This window comes from Alligator sinensis, unplaced genomic scaffold (assembly GCF_000455745.1).
Source record: "Alligator sinensis unplaced genomic scaffold, ASM45574v1 scaffold366_1, whole genome shotgun sequence".
NCBI lineage: Eukaryota > Metazoa > Chordata > Crocodylia > Alligatoridae > Alligator > Alligator sinensis.
Genome location: NW_005841851.1, coordinates 5,147,052 through 5,167,066, shown reverse-complemented (window position 1 = coordinate 5,167,066; position 20,015 = coordinate 5,147,052). Strand labels below are relative to the sequence as shown.

Sequence of the window (20,015 nt, the reverse complement as noted above, 5' to 3'; positions counted from 1 at the left end):
CGGGGAGCCCTCTCAGCTGATGGGCCTCTCAGCTGTGGCGGCACACCATGCACTCCTGTGGCTGGGAGTCTCTTCATCTCACCCAGGATCTCAGCCATGGGGTGCCCCAGAGGACCCCACAACAGAGAGCCACAGCTGATGTGGTTTCTCAGCTGCATGAAGCACCCCCCTGGCTGGGACACTGTGTCAACTATGGTCTCCTAGCCGTAGGCATGTATGGGTGCTCCTGCAGCTGGGAGCTATATCAGTTGATACAGATCCCAGTCATGGGAACACATGCCCCCATGACTGGGAGCCAGCATCAGTTGGGATCTTCCAGGCTCGGGTGCACATGCCCCTGCCCTCCCCCCAACTTAGAGCTCTAATCTGCTGATGGGGCTCCCCACCACAGGGGTTGCTGGCCACATGTTCAATAAATGGCATGGTAGGATGCAGCTACAAAATTATTTCACATGTTTTGTGGAATAACTTTGTAGCCTATTCCTCTTCATATCACATCATTAATCGAAAGAACATGTGTCCAGGTGGCCACTTAAGAGGTGACCACTTAAGGTGTGATTAACTGGCCAATCACGCCTTAAGTGTAATGTGTAGATGGAGCCTAGGTGATTATGTATCTCTGACTTAGTTAGTCTGTAAGGTGTAAATCTTTCCTGCCTTCTGCTTGATTTGTGACTAACATGGCTGACTATCTTTGCTGGGACATGCCATCACTGTTTCTCCTGGACTTTATTAGAATGGAGGCATGGAATAAAAGGGCTGTAACAACTCAAGATGGCCATGTTTCCATGCGTGTGCATGTGTTTGTGCTGAAGAGGGAGAGGACAGAATGCAAGGACAAGGAAAAAGTGACCCCAGATGAGCAATTTTTTCCCCTCTTCCTCCTACTTGTCTTCTGTAGTACAGATTTCCACCTGGAAATAAGCAAAGCAGGACAATGGGGGCAGGTCACTGGGAATATTTGCATTGCTTCTAACCGCTAGCAGTCTGTTTTCCTTCTCTGACTTGTTGCTGTGTTGCTTCCATCTTTTTTCAGCCTCGTTGTTTCCTCTAATTGCCATAATCGGTTGTAACAAACTGATACTGAAAAGATAAAATAGCTGAATCCCATGTGTGTTCATCTTTACAGATTTTAATTAACCTTTCCCCCTGCAGCCCTGCTCTGTAATCCAGGCTAATTGCCGCAGGGATTAAAACCTGGCACTAGCTGTTTAGCCAAATGCAGCAAACCCCAGAAGCATATCTACTGCCTGTGCTTACAGCTGGGATTCATCTCCTCCTCCTCCTCAGCCTTTCAGAAGCGATGAACTGCCTCTCTACAAACTGCTCAGTAATTTGAAAGCTGCTGCTTCTGCTGTTGCCCTTTCTCCAGGGAAACTGATAGGGAATTCCTGTTTGACATAAATCAAAGTATTTCTCCACCAAGGAATCTCACTCAATTAGGGCAATGAACTTCATGCCCAACCATTTCCCCCCACTTCCTATTCCTACAGTCATAGTTTTGTGCTTCGTTTCACTAGCAGTGGATTATAATTTACCTCTGGGTAGGTTGTTGGGCAGGTTGTTCCTGTTAGGAGGAGAAATCGATGAGAGTGCCAGGTATGTCTCTGATGCAGCCTGTTTCTTACAAATCTTGAATTTGTGTTTCCTTGAGCACAGTAGAAATCAAGCAACAAGGTAGTTCCCTTGCTTAGTATTTAAACCCTCTTTTTTTCAGCCATCACTCTGCCTCAAAAGCATTCTCTCTTGGATTTCCCTTAGGATGACATCACAAGTGCTTCTTTGGTTGGCTTGGTCTTTCTGCTGCCTTCTCATGTCTTCCTCTGTGATGTTTCTGGCTTCATCTATTCATGACCCCTTCACCAAAATTGTATGCAGCCCCCACTCATTCCAGGATATTACAGCATCTGAGCAGCCTTGCCCGTGCATTCTGTTGCTTCATCTATCATAGCTCAAATAAGAGGACAGTTGCTTCTTAAATGAAACTTCTAATTCCCACTAGTTTCAGTGAGGTTTTAGTAGTCCCCAGCCTACAAGCAGTCCTTGCAAGTCACAAGCAATATCTAACACTGAATCCATTGAGTTCTGGAAGAATTTATGTCTCATGGAGTAATCATTAATTAGGGAATTGCATCTTAAGTGAATGCACCGAGAATCAGATACACACAAGGCGCAGACAGAAGAGCATATCTCCATTGTAACTCATGGCACTATGCAGGAAGTGCCATGAGTTACAACAATCCACCGGACCCAACAGACGTTTGTTGTTGAGTCCCAGGGTTTGGGGAATCCAGCTGCTGGCTGCAAGCCTACAGCTGGCCTTCCCTTGCAATGCCCCTGTCCCCTCCCAACCCTGGTGCTGTTTTCAGAATGGGGGCAGGGAAAGGGAGCTGCAAGAGCTCATTCTGGGGATTCCCTAGCCAGTGCTGGAGGATGGGATGGGTGGACTGGAAGCCCGCCCACTCCCCAATCTTGGCAGCCCCAGTGAAGCACCCAATGTATACAGACTCTGGGGAGCTGGGTCAAACTAATGTGCTTCCTCTTCCAGTAAAGCGCTGTTTTATTTTTATTTTTTTCATGTCTGTCAGTGCCCTAGATGGCAAGACAGTCACAGATACTAGGTAGGTTGGAGCCTGTTACAGGGCAGCAGGTAGGTTTGCACTTACATACGCAATGTGTATAGTTTGTACCAGTGGTTCTCGGATTATTCCATAAGGTTGACTTCATCCTATGGCAGGGGGTCGGACTTGATGATCTGCTCAGGTCCCTTCTGACCCTACCATCTATGAAACTAAAACCCGGACCTTCCCACAACCATCTCCCCTCTCGGCCACCAGTCTTATGTCAGTCCCTCTTTGTAACACTATATCGCTTAGATGTATTGAAAAAAGGTCAGGTTAAGGCGGTGTGGAGAAAGACATAAAAATTAGTATCAGCCTTTGAAGGAGGTATGCATTCCACTCTGCTCACCCATCCAGTAAAATACTCCATGCAGCTTTCATTACCATCCTTTCAAAAGACAGATGCTCCATCAGATTCAGGGCAGCATTGCCATGGGAGCAGTGCCTGCCTATTAAACTTAACTGTTCACCACCGGACTCAGCACCAAAGCTGTTAGCAAATGGGTCAAGGCAAGAAAGGAAACTATTCCTCAGATCTATGAGAGCATGCCTCTATGGCTCTAGGAGTGACAATGCAGAGTGCCAGACTTCTGGGGGGTGAAATCAGCCCTTCCTTTTGCCAGAGCATGGTAACTGCTAATCCCCAGCAGTAGCTGCGGACTTTACTGTGCACCAGTATATGAAACTGTCTCTTCTCTCTCCCTGTTCATAGTGGTGACTTGCTGAGCTTGGAGGGCTGTGCAGCTCTGCTTGTTCTCAAGACACAAAACCTAAGATTGCTTGAGAGATAAAGCTGTTGCCCTCGTATCTGTGGTCTGAGGGAGTGGAGGTTTTATATGTTCCCTGTACTGCACAGTACTTATCCAGAAATCTCTCTACTGCAACAGAGAGAGATAAGGGACTCCAGAGTGAAACAGAGCAAATAACTGGTTATGTGAGAAGTGTGTGACGATGCAGGTGATGTGCATTGCTGCTGGTGGGACCAAGATAAGGCTGTGTTGAAGTACTGGCCTCTCTCCAGAGCCAATTTGGAAAACGCAGAGGGAGGGGAAGTCTAAAATGGCAAAGATTTCAAATGTGCAAAATCTGAAGGGGAGAAGAGGTCACAGGGGGTAGAGACTTGGGAGAGGGGGTATAATTTAGGGAACACAACAGGGGGTATAATTGCCACTTAGATTATTGGAATACGAAAGTTTAGACAGCACAGAAGTATCATTTCCTGACAGTGAAATACCTTGGGTTGTAGAACAGGCAGCAGGGGAAGCCGTAAAACTGTCAGCAGCTGGCATATTTAAATGTAGACCGGATAACATGTGAAATGGGCTGGAGGAAACAACATGCTCAACTTTAGGGCTTGTCGGAGGCTAGAATTCCTGTGGTACATTCTGACACCAGAAATTTTTAGTCTGCATCAGAACGAAGTCTCAAAATCACTGGTAGAATGGGAATTCCAAGATGTAGAGGAAAAAAGGCGACAACCTGGTATTCTAGCTTTTCAGAGAAAAATCGTTGATGCTCCCTGAGTGACAGTGCTGCTCCCAAGCCCACTGGTGCTGGAGCGCAGGTAGCCTAGAAGCCCTGGGAGCCCTTGCTCCAGCCACTGCTTCCAGGGCTGCCGGGTTCCTGGCTCCAGAGCGGCACTGCATTGGGTTGCCAGGGAGGCAATCAAGCAAGCAGGAACCAAGGCAGCCTGCCCTGGGAACGCCGCCTGGTTTCTATCAGAACATTCAGCAAAATTGACATATTTCCATAGCGTGTCTTGATTTTGTTGAATTGGCATTTTCCAATGGAAAATGGTTCCCTCAGAAAGTTTCCAAATGGCTCTACTACTAAGTGCATCCTTCTGAGGTTAATACTAATAATACAATAATCCTTCTGTGTTTTCTTTTCCTTTCAATCTTGTCCTTCCCCAGTGTCTTATAAACCCCTGGTTGGGGTATATCTGCTGTACTAGGAAACTCCATGAAAATAGGCACGTGCCTTTTTATTACTAACACTGTCAACCCAATGTTATGGCTTCATATTGGAGTGTGGCCTTATGGGCAGGCCCAGCAGATAGGCTAAGCCACACAGGTCAAAGTGACATAAAGCCAGTAGCCAAATAGCAAGCTAGCTGCTGATGAATTCTCCACGAACTTTTCTCTATATTTACTTAATTTTGGAAGAAGGGAGTTTCTCTTTCTCCCCCACTTTTTACCTTTGCTGTCTGTGCACAGGCTCTTTTCCTCTAGCTAAGTGGATTTGAACTCTACCTTGTGTGAAGCTCATCAGCAAAGCTGCTTCATCATAGTAGCCCCTTTGGGATCACAAGGAAGAACCTGATCTCCTTTTCCTACCTCTACAGTGCCTCCAACCACTGCTGCCCTGATGAGCAAGGGACTCAGTTCTGCATCCAAGGGAGGAAGCCAAGAGTTTTGCTTCTAGGCCAGGGATAGGCAACCCCAGCACGCATGCCAATTAGTGGCAGGTGGAGACATTTTCCTCAGCACACCAGGAGGTGTACTATATATATAATTTTATTTTTAAGTTGCTGCTCCAGGCTCTCCAGAGCAGCCACAGTTCCCAGCACCATGACAGACACCGGAATGGAGTCAGGAGCACACAGGCAGGGATGCTGTCTGGGTTCTGCTGACCCTGCCCCTGTCCCTGGGCTGTGCCCCCCCGCCCAGCCTGGGCCCTGGAGGGGAGCTGCAGGTGAGCAAGGCTGGATCCTGGGCAGGTGCTGCGGAGGGTCATTGTGTGCTGCTGTCAGATCTGCTCCCGGCTGGCTCGGCCCCAAGAACCACCCATGGCAGCTGTTCCCGGGGCCTGGGAGGCTCCGTCAGCCAGGACCTTGCACCAGGGGTGGCTCCATCCCACTCGTGCTGTGCCTGACATGCAGGAGGGCCGAGCCTGGAGTTGGGAGCCCCCTGTGCTCTGTGCCCTGCCCTGGCCAAACAGTGTCCCCTCACAGGCAGGGCAGCTGTGGAGCCATCCCTGCAGAGCTGCACAGGCCAGGCTGAGCATCTCCACCCACCCACTGCAGCCCGAGCCCATCGAGTCCCAGGGCAGCCCCCACTTCCCACCCAGCTTCCACTGCCCTCCGGCTACCATCTTCCCAAGGGCCTGGCCAGCCCCTGCTGGGCCAGCTCACCTGCAGAGCCTCCCCCCGTGCCTTGTTCTCCATACACCGCCTGGCCCTGGTGCTCAGTGCCCCGGTGCCAACCCCGCCTGGCATCTCTCTGCCTGAGCCCTGGCTGGGCCCAGGGCTTGCCCACCTGCTGGGAGGCTCCAGCACAGCAGCCCTCCACAGCACTGGCCCAGGGCCCCAGCTTCCCCCACCTGCAGCTCCCCTCCAGGGGCAGGGGCTCAGGCCACTCTTCTGGAGGCTCCTGGCTGGCTTGGCCCTAAGCGCTGTCCATGGTGGGTGTTCCCAGGGCCCAGCGGGCTCCTGCGGCTGGGCCCTTTCGCCACGGGTGGCTCTGCCCCATTCAAGCTGTGCCTGGCGTGCAGGAAGCCTGAGCCCAGAGCTAGGAGGCCCCTGAAGCTGGCGTCCCACCCCAGCCAGGCGGCATCACGTCACAGGCAGGGCAGCTGCGGTTCTTCCCCATGGAGCTGTGTGGGCAGGACTGGGCCCCACCTCGGGTGCTGCTGGATGCCCCTGTCCACCCGCCATGGCCTGAGTCTGCAGAGCCCCAGGGCACCCCTGCTTCCCACCCAGCCCTGCTCTTCTCTGGCTGCTGACTTCCCAAGGGCCTAGCCAGGCTGGCCTGTCCCCAATGCCTCCCCTAACACCTGCTTCTCCCCATGCTGCCTGGGCCGTGCCCTGAGCGCCAGCACCAGCACTTGGTTCCCTAGTGCTGCCCCCACCCAGGTGGGATGGGGTGTCTGTCTGCCCTGGACCAGCGGCCCTGAGCCGCAGCTGGTAGCGGGGGGACATGGGCAGTGAGGGACTCACCCTCTTTCTCTTTTCCCGTTTTGACCTCTCTTCTATTTCTCTCTCCTCTTTTTCTCCCTTTTCTCTCCTTTTTCCTTTCTCGCTTCTCTCCTTTTTCTCTCTTCTTTTTTCTTTCCTTCTCTTTTTTTACTTTGATTTTCCCTTTCCCTCTTTTTCTATTTTTTCTGTTTCCGTCTCTTTTTCTCTCTCTCTTCTCTCCTTTTCTCTCCTCTCCTTTTTCTGTTCTCTTCTTTCTTTCTTTCTTTCTCCTTTTTTCTTTTCTGTTTTTCTTTTTTCCTCTTCTCTTCTTTCTCTTTTTTACTTCTCTCCCTCTTTCTCTTCTTGTTCTCCTTTCTTTCTCTCCTTGTTCTCCTCTCTCTTTCTCTCTTTTTTCTCTCTATTTTTTTACTTCTTCTCTTTTCCTCTCCTTTTTCTCTTTCTCTTCTTTTTCTTTCCCATTTTTTCTCTTTTCTTTTTTCACTCTTTTTTCCTTTTTCTCTCCCTATCCTATCCTTTTTTTCTTTTTGCTTTCTCTTTTCTTTTTCTCTTTCTCACTTCCTTTTTTTCTCTCTCTCATTTTTCTCTTCTTTCTCTTTTTTTTCTGTTTCATCACAACATGCTTAACAAAAAAAGAACAAGAACAAAGGTATAACGTTTTATTTATTGTCACTGGGTTTAGAATTTTAGAAAACTTGGTATTTACTGTAAAAAAAAAAAAGCAACATTTATGATTATTAACTATATTAATATACAGTGCCATGTACTCCCTGTCCTGGTCTTGTTTTTCTGGCAGGCCTGCGCTCCGACACCTTACAAAGTAGACATTGCGGTTTTTTTCGGCACGCTGTTCTAGGCGGATAACCAACCGTCTTGTACAGTTGATACATTGTCCATTTTGGGACCCTGCAGGATCTAAACCATGCTGGGATCCAGGGCAGAAGTTAGAGCTTGATTGGTTTGGCAGGCGCATCAGCTCTTGCTGCAGCATTTTTTCCCTGAAATACTGGTGTTTGGGGAAAATCTTAGAACCAATAGGGGCTGAAGTTTCACCTCACAACACATTTTATTGGCTTTATTGCTGTAAAAATTGCTTCTGGTTAAAAACTTCCTGCCTGCTGAGAACACATTTTTAGTCTGTTCCTCTGAATCAACCCAGCCTTGGCTCCACTGCTAACAGCCAAGAGAAAGGGTCATCACCTCACACCGGTTCTGTATTGTTCAGCCACTGCTTCTCTCATTCACATACGAATATTAAGAAAGAATCAGCCTAGGATGGGAGAGCAGGGGACTAGAAGCCAAGTTTGTTAGTAGTTGCTATTGGGGCTCCTGGGGTCTACCCGCTACCCTGTCACCAAATGCTGTGTGACACTTAGCAAGTCACTTGTCTGTCTGTGGTTTAACCAAGTCATTGGGAGTGATGGTGTTTCATTCACTGATATTTCCAAGCAATGTCCAGTGAGGAGATGTTAAAGGAGAACAGAAGTTTTTTATTATTGTTCTGGAACTCACACACCTTAAGCCATAGCAGCACAAACCCAATAACCACTGGGCCTTTCTCTGCTAGCTGCTTTGATCTGGAAGTCAGTCCAGTATGTGAGCAGGAGATTCTGCCCCGATCACAGCGCAATCTCTTCAGGCTGTGCTGGAGACTCCCAGAGGCATCTTGTCTGTCTAGGAGTGACTTGGTTATCCTTTCCATAGAAGAGATGAGATCTGCTGAAGTCTGTTTCCACCAGAGTCTAAGGAGTTCTGTCTTCCTTCCCAGTCCTCGCAGGCTGGAGGGGCTATGCTGCTGTGTGAGACACTTGGCATGCATTTTCCTGCTGGTTATCCACAGTGCTTAGCTGCCTAGAGGTTCATGAAGGCATTTGCAGGGAAAGTTATTCTCAGTTAAAAGCTCTGCTGGAGCACCTGATCTTCCTGGTTATCCTGTCTGGTATGGTTTGGTCTGAGAATCTTTTTTGTTCACTGATATAAAAAAGGGTCTTATGGAACTAGATCTTATGTTCTCATGAAGGACTGTTGTCACCCCCTGCAACTGGGAGAAGAGAAGGGGTGTTAATTCCATTAGCCTTTCTCCTCAATTCTGACTTTCAAAATTCAGTTACCATCTGATAGAAAGCCATTTAGGCACCTTTTTTGAGCATTTTGATTCAGCTGTGAGAGGAATATTCGTACAGAGGGAAAACAAGCTGAATTATAACCAGACACATTGATTTATTCTCTAAGCCAAGAAGCCACGTCTCTGAAATACAGAAGAGAATGGTGCCCTTCAGATACTCTTCCACTTATATTGGTACTTTGGGCCACCTATACATGTGCTCTGGGGTGGGGTGGGGGGTATTTTAATTAGAGCAGCTCTCTGGAGCTCCAGCAGACTCAATTAATCAAGTCTGCTCCTACAGATTCTAATCAGAACTCATCAAAGCACATGTAGAAGTGCTTGAATTCCTCCTTGTTTGTAGGAAGGGGAGAGGGGAATCAGAACAGAGGAAAAAGCCAGACCTGTAATTAATTTCTGTGGATTCTGTGTGTTTGTGCAACTCACCCTTTAGACATAGATATGTCTTTTTCACCTCTAAGCTGCAGAGAGAGAGAGAGAAAGAGAGAGAGAGAGAGGATAAGCTAGCATTAAGTAGCTGGAGCATTCTCAGTTGAGGAATATTGTTGCTAGTATTTCATATGTCAGGACAGTTGTCTATGACCTAACACACTGTGGAACAGAAATAAATCTCTTTTATCACAAGCTGACTACTGTCTGTTTTGTAGTTTTAAATATTAGGAGGATTAGGATGCATTGCCAGGAAAACATAGGTTTGTTGGCATTTGAACCCTTGAAAGAATGCTCTGGGTTTGAGGGGGTACATCAAGATTATTCTGCTAGAGATTCTTTCTTTGCTTCAAGCCCAAGTAATTTCAGTAATGGGAACAAAAACACAAATTAACACTGACCAAGCCGGTTTCTTTCTTGCAAAAAATACTGCTTTGGTTTTTCCAGGTTTGTTTTGGTGTAAAAGCCCAATACCGCAATGACTGTATGAAGAACCAGCAAAGGCAAACTAGAAAGTTGTCCTGTATGACTCTGCCAATGCACATTTCAGAGGTTTTTTTACAGGTGGTCACGCTGACCTTGGCCATTAAACATGCACTATTTCACTGTGAGGAAATCTGAGATAAAGGTCCGTCGTAATCAGTTTTACTGAGATAAGCTCTTCTTTTTTTTGCTTTCTGGCTTCTAATGATGATTTATAGATTTACTGAGCACAATAGAATCATTTCTCACATTGTACCCCAGAGTTTCAGCATCACATGAAGAGTCCTGAGCATCTAGTTTGTGAAATAAAAGGCTTCAGGTGCTGTTGAGATGAAGGGCCTGATAGTAATAATATTTTATATTTACATGCAGTCTTTGATGCTAACGCATGTCAAAGTGCTTCACACACCATCTACAGATGATGATGTCTTTGAACTCCAGCTGTGCAGACAACACAGGGAGGAAGGGGAAATGTTGCTCAAGGATATATAGACAAACTCCTACTTTATGGTGGCCCAATTTTTCAAAATTGCGCAGCACAACCTTGTGCACACCTGAATTGTTTGCATAAAACCCAATTGACCCACACAAGTTGGGTGGCATGGGCAGTGTTTCATGTAAGCATGGGCACATTTGAACTCAGTTGCACATGGACAGAAGCCAGGGCCTCTTGTGTTCAAGCCCTTATTCCAACGTAAATTGAAAGGACTCCAGTTTATCTGCCTCATGAGGGGGCCGAGTCTCCTGTGCTAGGATCTGAACCTATAATTCCATAGAATCTATGTATTTAAAACTAAGTCCCCTCTGGTTGTGCATAAAAGTTAGTTGCTTGCTCATGCCATCATTATAAACGGTGTAATATTTATATAGCAAATAGACTAGCCTGGCCTGTTTACAGCAGAGGGAGAATGAGAAGGATTAAGAAGCTGTACCAGACGCAGGAATTCCAGTAGTTTGATTGAATCAGTCTTGACTCTGTTTACCCTGGTTCTATGGCCAAGAGTCAGAAAGTTACATGTAGGAACTAATTTGCTTCTGGGAATGGCAGTTTTGTCAAGTTGACATCTAAACAGCAGTTTATGGTGAATGACTCATATGATGTAAATTAGTGCTGATCACAGGCCTGTCCTTGTGATTTTCAACATGGCTTGAGTGATTAAACATGATGGAAAGAACTGTTTCCTCTCCTCTTCTCCCCTCTCCTCTCCATTTGTTCCCCATATCTGGAGTTGGTTCACAGAGGCCAAGGAATGCTGATCTCAACTGCTTTCATGCCCACTTCATTGAGGTTTTTGTCCTTCCTCTCTCCCCTTCTGCAGATGTTGATGAGTGCCAAGTTCACAATGGGGGCTGCCAGCATAGATGCGTGAACACCCTGGGGTCCTATTACTGTGAGTGCAAGCCAGGCTTTCGTCTGCACACAGATGGCAGGACCTGCATTGGTAAGTCAAAGCCTTCGGTTCTGCAAGGCTATCTAATCCTCTTTACCCATCTTAGCACCCACTTCGGCACACAATAAAAATGTAGTTTCTTTTGGCCCACTTTTGCATCCATCTGCTGCTTAGGGAGCTGGTGAATGGCAGTGAATTGTGGATTATTTCCTGGCAGCTGTCATTAACATTTCTCTTGCTGGGTCCCTTGGGCAGATTATTCTATTCTGTACGGATGCTGTATGGAATGATGCACTGTTATTGCCTTGAAGTGATAAATGAACCAAAGGAGGAGGATCATGTGCTTTTGATTAATGCAGAGCAGGCCCATTCTGTGGCCCTGGTAACCTCAAAATCAGTGAGGCTTGCTTCCTGTGTGCAGTGCTTCGGGTTGGGGCCAACCTCAGTTTGTACACAAGACATTCTGATGAACATCTAATCCAGAACCAAAATGTTAGTGAGGTGTCTAAAGAGGCAAGAGCAGAGAAAGGTGTTTGTGAGCTGTGTGCCTGTTCATGCCTGGGATGCCAGTGAATCCAGCTGGCAATGGGGAAAGTATTCTAGAGGGAGCACAAGGAATTTGGGCTTCTCAAGAAGCACAGGTTTAACCCATGCAGGGTCACAGGTTGTGAAGCAGCATTTCATAAGAGGTTCAGTTCTGTGATAGTGTTTGGCAGTTGTTTGCTGATAGCACCTTTCCCTGTTGCTGTGTAACAAGCAATATTACACAACCTCCCATCAAGTTCTCAGAGCCTCCTAGTGTCCATGCATTGTCTGGCCAAAGCATCACATTGGAAGCACCACAATCACTGCTGCTCATTCAACCTTGGGCCACTCTGCTGAGTGACAATTTATGTAGTCCATTGTTGACAGGGACTAAGACCCAGAAACCTGCAATTATACAGCAGTGTCTGGTCCCTTCCAAGGAGGTCTTTGAGCTGATACCAGGGAGGGGAGTAGCTCTGTGTCTCACTGCAGTCTATGCATTTAGACCTCCATGCCTTTTGCAGAGCATTTTGCAGGCTGGATATAGTTGAGGGTAGAATTGGTAGCATGCTTCAAGGGATTTAGCAGCTAAAAAGCAGTAGCTTGGGATCAAAAATACCTTCTAACCATGAGTTCTGAATTGGGGGGGGAAGAACAAGGCATGATTTAAAAAAACAAACCTTTTTTTGTGTAAGCAAACCAATTTTCAAAAAAAAAAAAAAGGGGTGAGGGTGGGAAGAGGAGAGGTGCTAATTACACGTGGACACATCAAACACGATCCACCCTTGATTTAGGGTCTTAATTTCCTCCGTGATGCTGTCAGATAAACCTATGTGGAAAATGCTGATGCTTTTGTTGCTCCTTGTATAACAAGTTGTGAAAGCCAGGGATTAATGTGATGTTTTTGGCATGGAAGAGTAAGTTATTGGATGCAAAAGGCAGTTGCCAAGCCAAGGAAAGGAGCTGAGATGGAAGATGCTTTTCTGCATTCATGTGTAAGGCTTTGAGCTGCATTTGTTTTATAGCAGTGGTGTCAAACATACAGGTTGTGGATCAGATCTGGCCCACAGAGCCAGGCCATCTGGTCCACAGCCACGAGGGTGGAGACTGTCCCACAGCTGTAGCCAAGCACCTGGGTTAGAGCTAGGGCACTGGAGCCCCAACAGCACTATGGGAAGAGGCCTGATTGCAGCTTGTTCCTGCAGCAACAGTCAAGTACCTGGGATGTTGGGCCTCTTCCTGCTGGGTCTCAGACCAGAAGTGGGAGAGTCCATGGGTCTGATCCAGCCTACAGGGCCAGCCCTGTACTATTGTCTGGCCAGGGGACTGGTCCCACACCCATTATCGGGCCCACAACACCCTTGGTTTATAGCTTGCTTTATGGGCAAACAATATAGCATGAAATCTCCCAGACTTGACTCAGTTGTTGCATAGGGAAAGTTCCTACTGAAGTCAGGGAGAACTTTGACTTGTTAAGACCTAACTCAGGCCTAACTCAGAATTTTGCACAAATTATCTAAACAGGCTGTTTTATCAGGCAGGAGTGTGCTTCATATACTGCAGCTCCTTAAAGGAATGATAAAGAGGTTTCTAACTGACCTGATGTGAAAAAGCAGTGTGAACATCTTGAAGAGTTACAGCCCTTCCTGAATGTGCAAACATGCTTTGAAAAAAGAATTTCTGAACAAGCCTTCAGATACTTCCTTTAGTCTGGAAATGCTGCAAAAACAACCTGTTTTGTGCTGTTCTGGCACTCCTGCTCCCAGGGCCAAAAAGAATAGAGCTCCTGCATTTAGGGTTGTCAAGCTGACAAGCACAAAATCCACATTGTTTCGATTCTCAGAGCAAATGGGAAGGTTAGTTTTTTTTGGATCCTCTTCCCCAGATAGTTTCTTACGTGTGGCAGTGAGGCCAGCCAGCATATTACTTAGCAGCAGCAGCAGGTCTCCTAAGTTTTGGAGCCTGCCATTGTTTGGAAAAGAAAACTCTATAAAGTTCCAGTTGATCTAAAAGAAGAAACATTTGCTGGAATTTGCTGTTGCTCCTCAAGAAAAATAAGGTTACATAGCATCCTGCACTGAGCCTTTATTAGCTCACTACAGAAGGGAGCAGAAGAAATCAAATTAGATCCAGAAGTACTTTCTGCCACGTTCTGAAGTGGTGTCGGTATTTTATTCTGAAGGAGTTTTTCCCTGTTTTCTAAACTGAATTCCTATTTCTGGGGCAGATAGAGCCAGAGGGACCCAATGCACACTTGTCATCTTTTTTTTCAGTCCTATTTTCTTTACAGTGCAATATCCTGAGTATTTAATTAAAACAAGGCACAGGGGGAAAGCCGCATTCTTGGTTGCATACAGCGCACATGCACACTGAGTTTCGCACTTGGGAAGTGTATACAGAGTCTCTAGCCATATTCTGAAGCTGATCATGTGCTTTTCTGGAAGGCCAGAGTTATGGCATTAAACTTATAGTAGGATGAGAGGAGCCAGAGAAATATGAAGTTTCATAACCCGTTCTAATCCGTATGTCCTGAAATTTCTGCAAAACATTTCAACAGCTAAAGAAGTAGGCTGAAATCCTTTAAAAGGGTTATATATTTGACTTCCTCTTTCCAATCCAGTTCCTGGTTCGATAGGACCTTCAGACCTGCAACCCACTCGTGGGACGGTGGGTTTTCTCACGTGTCTGGTTCTTGTCTTTTGAAGATCACTGTGCAGGAAGAAGGATCTATTGGCCCTAACTATGTATTAAACTCTTCTCTCATGTGGCTTTTCAACATGACTTGAGTTGATGTTGTCAAATAAGCATATGTTGAAGGGTTTTAAAGCCGTTGTACAATACAGCTCACTTTCTAAAGTTGGCTAACAAAAGGAAGGACTGTGTGTAGGTGTGTCTGTGTGCTACTTAGGAGTAGTGGAGCCAAAACAAAGCCAGGCTGAGAAAGCCTTTTCCACCACTTTGTACAGTTATGTTTAACTCATTGTCCTTGGGCTGTGCATTGTCTCCAGAGCTCTGCTTCCAGAAAAGTCATCTACAAATACGTCTGCTGCATCTTGATCTTCTAATGAGCTCAGCAGGGCATCCATTTACACCAACTGAAGCTTGGAAAGTGGTATGTGTTGCACGGGGGTGCTAGGCCATGGCAACAAAGGCAGGAGGCCAGTTTTCTTTCTGGATTCCAGTCCGTTGCAGTAACTGCTTGAATATATAACCAGTGACCATATGGCTAAGTCAGTGTTGTGCATGTACATAGACATGGCTTGTTGTCTGAAGAAGATTGTTCCCTTGTAGGGATACTGTCTCTTATTCAGTGCACAAAGAGGCGGATAGACTACCAGGAGCCTTGCCATTTGGAAGCTTTAACCTCCCAGACAGAACCAGTCCCAGAAACCGAAAGAATTTCAAAAGAAAACACATGAAGGGAGATTGTCATCTAAGTGGAGCATTCTGTTGACTAAAAGGGATTTCCGTGGAGTGCCTTGTAGCTCCCTGTTTTGCTTCTGTTTCAGCTTTACTACTGATTCAGAGCTGCTACGCAGAACATCCCAAGGGGCCATCCCCTCAGCCATGTGTCAGCAGGGGCCGCCTGCTCTGCTTTCCCCACGGGAATATGTGCTTCTGAGCTGTTTGTCATTAAACTTCCTAGGGAGGATTTGTGGTAACATGTACGGGGTTGGAATCCATCCACTAGAACCAAGGGGTCCCGATCTCCTCTTATGGGATTCTGGAGCAGCTCCTTAAATCCCTGGGGCTGGCTGCTGGTGGGGCTTGACATTCATCCAGTGGTATCTGCACTGCTGGGATTAAAAGAACACATGAAAACAACAGACCCCAATGCGAATAAACAGTAACGGGTTGTGCCTGTAGAAGCCTCCGCTCTGCGTGATTCATAAAATTACAACAGCAGAACCAATCGACAGATAGAGTTACTCTCTCTTCCTTCTCCCCTCAGAGTTGGCAGCTTCTGACTTTGCCATAGAAGCTCATACAGTGTGTCCATTATAGCTGCATAATAAGCTAGTAAATCATTTGTTCAGTCAGATCAAAGCAGACAGATTTTTTTTCTTTCCAAAGCCCACGACAGGCGGAGTAGGCTAACTTCCATATGAAGTAAGCGGCATGGTGTTTATGACTGGCCTGCCTTCACTTCTTGGCATAAATTTGGCTCCTGCTGGGGATGACCATGTCTAATGAGTGCCACTTTTCCATGCTTGCTTCCCGGTGCCTGGTTTGTACCCTGTCAGCCTGGTATTGTGGTTTTCTTTGGCATGAGGAGCCAGCAGCTGTGTCCTCCCCAGCGGTTGTTTGACTGTGCTTGAGTAGTCATGCAGAGCAGCTCAGCTGCAGTGCTGTAAAGTTTTCTGAGTTGGTGGAGCTCGGGGTCTCAGACGTGCACAAAATTTGTGTCTTTAAAAAAGCACCCCATAATTTAAACATAAGGTGGGCAAGGAGGTCATTCTTTCTTCTAAGATGCATTCATCAGGCAAAGCCTGCTATAGGGAACTGTCAATAGAGGCTTGCTGTTGGCTCACTATGCTCTAATACCTAGACTGATAAAACACACAAGGCTGGAGAATGCAAGTTCTCAATCCAGGCATCACTCCATGGGTTACTCAGCAATGGTCCCTGGCCTTTGAGCCCATGCCTTCTTTCTGTTGTATTTTCACAAGTACATGAAAGTGGTTCTCCCCACCAGCGCTCAGTCTAGATAAATATTTACCTTGCAAAGCTGGAGGCTTTGCTCTGACTTGATCTTTGGAATCACATGGCTTTTATTAAAACCAACATTCCTGACAAGTGTTACAGGACCAGCTACTTGAGGGGCATAGGGAAATGTACAGTCGGCAGTGGAACAGACACAAGACCTCACTTAACACTAACTGTCATTTATTTCATTAGCTTTCATCCTTTGCAAATGCACCCTTGGCACCGTTTGCAAAGCAGGAAGAATAGAGCTTCTGCAGAAAGGGACCTGGGGGTTACAGTGGACAGTAAGCTGGATATGAGCCAACAGTGTGCCCTTGTTGCCAAGAAGGCTAACAACATACTGAGCTGCATTGGTTGAAGCATTGCCAGCAGATTAAGGGAAGTAATTCTTTCCCTCTATTCTGTGCTGATGAGGCCACATCTGGAGTACTTTGTCCTATTTTGGGCCCCCTACTATAAAAAGGACGTGGACAAGTTGGAGAAAGTCTAGCAGAGGGCAATGAAAATGGTAAGGGGGCTGGGGAACATGACTTATGAAGGAGAGACTGAGGGAACCGAGCTTATTTAGTCTGCAGAAGAGAAGACTGAGGGGGGATATAATAGCAGCCTTTAACTACCTGAAGGAGGGTTTTAAAGAGGATGGAGCTGGGCTGTTCTCAGATGACAGAGCAAGGAGCAATGGTCTCAAGTTGCAGCAAGGGAAGTTTCGGTTGGATAGTAGGAAAAAGCTTTCTCACTAGGAGGGTGGTGAAGCACCAGAACGGGTTACCCAGAGAGGTGGTGGAATCTGCATCCTTGGAGGTTTTTAAGGCCCAACTCAAAGCCCTGGCTGGAATGATCTAGTTGGGGATGGTCCTGCTTTGACTAGATGACCTCCTGAGTCCCTTCCAACCCTAATTTTCTGTGATTCTATGATTCTCTTGGTAAGATTCTGAGCTATAAGGCCAGGCATGATTGAGAGAGCAAGACACATACACACACCAAAGCAGCAGGCACACTCTTGGTCATATATGGTAGGTTCCCTCCAGTGGTTATGAAACTGTCTTGATTTGGAGGTTAATTCATAGATGCAGCCTCAGAATTGGATGCTTATCTATAGACTCAGTTTTAAAGAAGGGCACAGTACCCTTCATTTGTTTTTGAAGCTGGGTAATGGAGAATCTCTTTGGTGGTAAAACATTTCCTGCTCAGTTTATTAAGTTATTACCTGTGAAGACATCCAATGTCCTAAAAAAACATATGTTTTGAAATGCATTGCAGTTGCTTGTGGGTCTTTGGCTTTACTGCTGCCCTCTCTGCTTTGGAGTTGGAAATGCAGAGCCTTGTGTGAGAAACCTTGTGTTGCTTAAGGGCCTTGTTACATGGTAATTTTAGGCAGCTCCTAGAGCTTTTGAACTCCAAATTGTCCACACATCAACACTTTAAAGTGGTTTTAAACACTCATTATGCAGCTCAAAGTTACAACACTCCAGGGCAGGATTACCTCTGATCTGCACTACCCAGTTTTTATTCTATTAAGGTGTGGCTGCTCTCCACAGATGTGCCGCCAAAGTTTCATAGATTTCATAGACATTAGGGCTGGAAGGGACCTCGGAAGATCTTTGAGTCCAGCCCCCTACCCCAGGGGCAGGAAGTCAGTTGGGGTCATATGATCCCAGCAAGATAAACATCCAAATGTTTCTTGAAGGCGTTCGAAGTAGGTACTTGAACCACTTCCAGTGGCAGTCTATTCCAAACCTTGGGGGCTCGGACAGTAAAGAAGTTCTTCCTTATGTCCAGCCTGAAACGGTCATGGAGGAGTTTGTGACCGTTCAATTTTGTCATCCCTTTGGGGCGCTCTGGTGAACAGACGTTCCCCCAGATCCTGGTTAGCACCCCTGATACACTTGCAGGTGGCCACCAGATCACCTCTAAGCCTGCGCTTTTCCAGGCTGAAGAGTCCCATGGCTCTCAGCCTCTCGTCATAAGGTCTGCTTTCCTGACCTCTGATCAAGTTCAAATCCTCCAGTATCCCATGGTCTCTCACACTCCTACCTGAAGAGCAGGGAGAGAAGCCCATCATGGCTCATTGGCCTTCTAGTTGTGACCCACAGCTATAGCTCCTGGTCCCGCCCCTGCTCTCCAGACCTCTAGTGGCAGCTGTGCAAGTGGGAGACAGTCACAGAAGACTTCTAGACTAAGGGTGCAGCTGCTCTAAACTCCACACTAGCATTAACACCGATCAACATTTGTGCAGCTCACAGTGTAAGGTACAACAAGGCCTTGATAGTGAACACCAATTCTCCCTTATTTCACAACGGCTGGAGCTTGCTTTGTATCCCATTGTTGTTCTGAAGTTCTGCATGTCTCTGGCCTTACAATGCATCTCCACTTCAGGCAAGATTCCCATTGACTTCACTGGGATTTTTACCTGGCCAGGCACTGCGGGGTCAAATCAACTTTCTCATAAGATAGGCTGCATTTCAGGTTGGGTTCTCTTTCAATTGCTGGGCAGATAAGACACGGTGCAATTGAAATAAAATATTCTTGCCGTGACAGTGAACTGATCAGCGTGGAGCAAAGAATAACTATTACATGTGAAACTCTCTCATGTTACCTTTCTTCTGCAGATTGGTTCCTACTATGGAGAACAGGAAAAATCTATATCAGGTCCTACTCCAGGTCTGAGCCAAAGTAGCCTTACAGTTCTGACCCACTGTTGAACATGGGTAGTTGCTTTAGGAAGCTATTGGCAGTGCTAGCACACAGAAAAGCAGTGCCAGGAAGTATTTTGGAGACCAAAAGAGACCCCTGCTATGAAGTTTCTAGTTAGGGTCTGTAAAACCATGAATCCAATTCTCTGAATGTTTTCTGATCACCACAAAAACCACAAAACTTTCAGTTTGTCAGCGGGTACTGTCTAAAGCACATGCTGTCTCCAGAACCCCATGAGGGGAGGCCATTTGCTGTTAACCCTGGAGGTACAAAGCCCCTCACAGAGACAGCTGGAAAGAAATTCTCTGGCAACCCTGCTTCGTGTGGCTTCTCATTACGAGTCTGTCCTGGAGCGTCACAGTAACTGGCTGATACTTGTTGAATCTGGAGGATGTATGATGCAGTTTTTAAGCACCTTTCTTCTGAGGTTCTCTAATCACTTTTAAGTGCAGTTATGCCCCTCAGAAAATCCTCTTATTAACCCCACGTTATGTAAATCACCTAGAGCTTAAAACCCATCACCTTTTGGATCAGTAGCAGAATGAAGAGTAGGCCTGTGCGAAACAGCTAGTATTCGATTTAGTTCGGATTTGGCCAATTTGGGCGACAGTGATTCAATTCGGTGATTTGAATCACTGTCCTGATTCAATTTGGCCGAATCTACTGAATCTCCAAATGTCCAAATCAGCCAGGCCAGGCCCATCCCCTGCCCCTCTCCTAGCCCGGCGATGGTTACCCCAACTCCTGGCACTTAATAAAAAAAAGCCCCGGCTCACTGGGTACTGCAGGGTGTGTGTGTGTGTGTGTGGGGGGGGGTGATTCCCACTGCTCCACACTGCCCCATGCTCCCCCAGCCCCACCACAGGAGCCCTGCCCTGGCCAGCTCCGGCCCTTTAAGAAAAAAAAACAAATAAACCCCACCCCAGACTCACTGCTCCTGCCAGCAGGGGGTAATCCCCACTGCCCCGTGCTGCCCCGTGCCACGCAGGGGGCTCTGCATGAGCCCCCCAAAGCCCCTAGGCTGCTGCAGAAGCAGTGAGTCTCAGGGCTTTTCTTGGGTTTTTTTGCTTAAAAGGCTGGAGCTGGCCTGGGTGGGGCACCCACGGGAGGGCTGGGGTAGCAGGGGG

At 46.9% G+C, this 20,015-nt stretch overlaps 1 protein-coding gene across 6 annotated transcripts in view; it reads left to right on the top strand.

The window, feature by feature from the left end:
- Window positions 1–20,015, top strand: part of MEGF6 (multiple EGF like domains 6) — a 323,257-nt gene that overhangs the window by 228,118 nt on the left and 75,124 nt on the right. For all 6 annotated transcript variants that reach the window (XM_014523349.2, XM_014523344.2, XM_025212106.1 and 3 more), the window contains one exon: window positions 10,891–11,013. In XM_014523349.2, coding sequence (XP_014378835.1) covers window positions 10,891–11,013 — 123 coding nt within the window. The remainder of the gene's footprint in view (window positions 1–10,890; window positions 11,014–20,015) is intronic.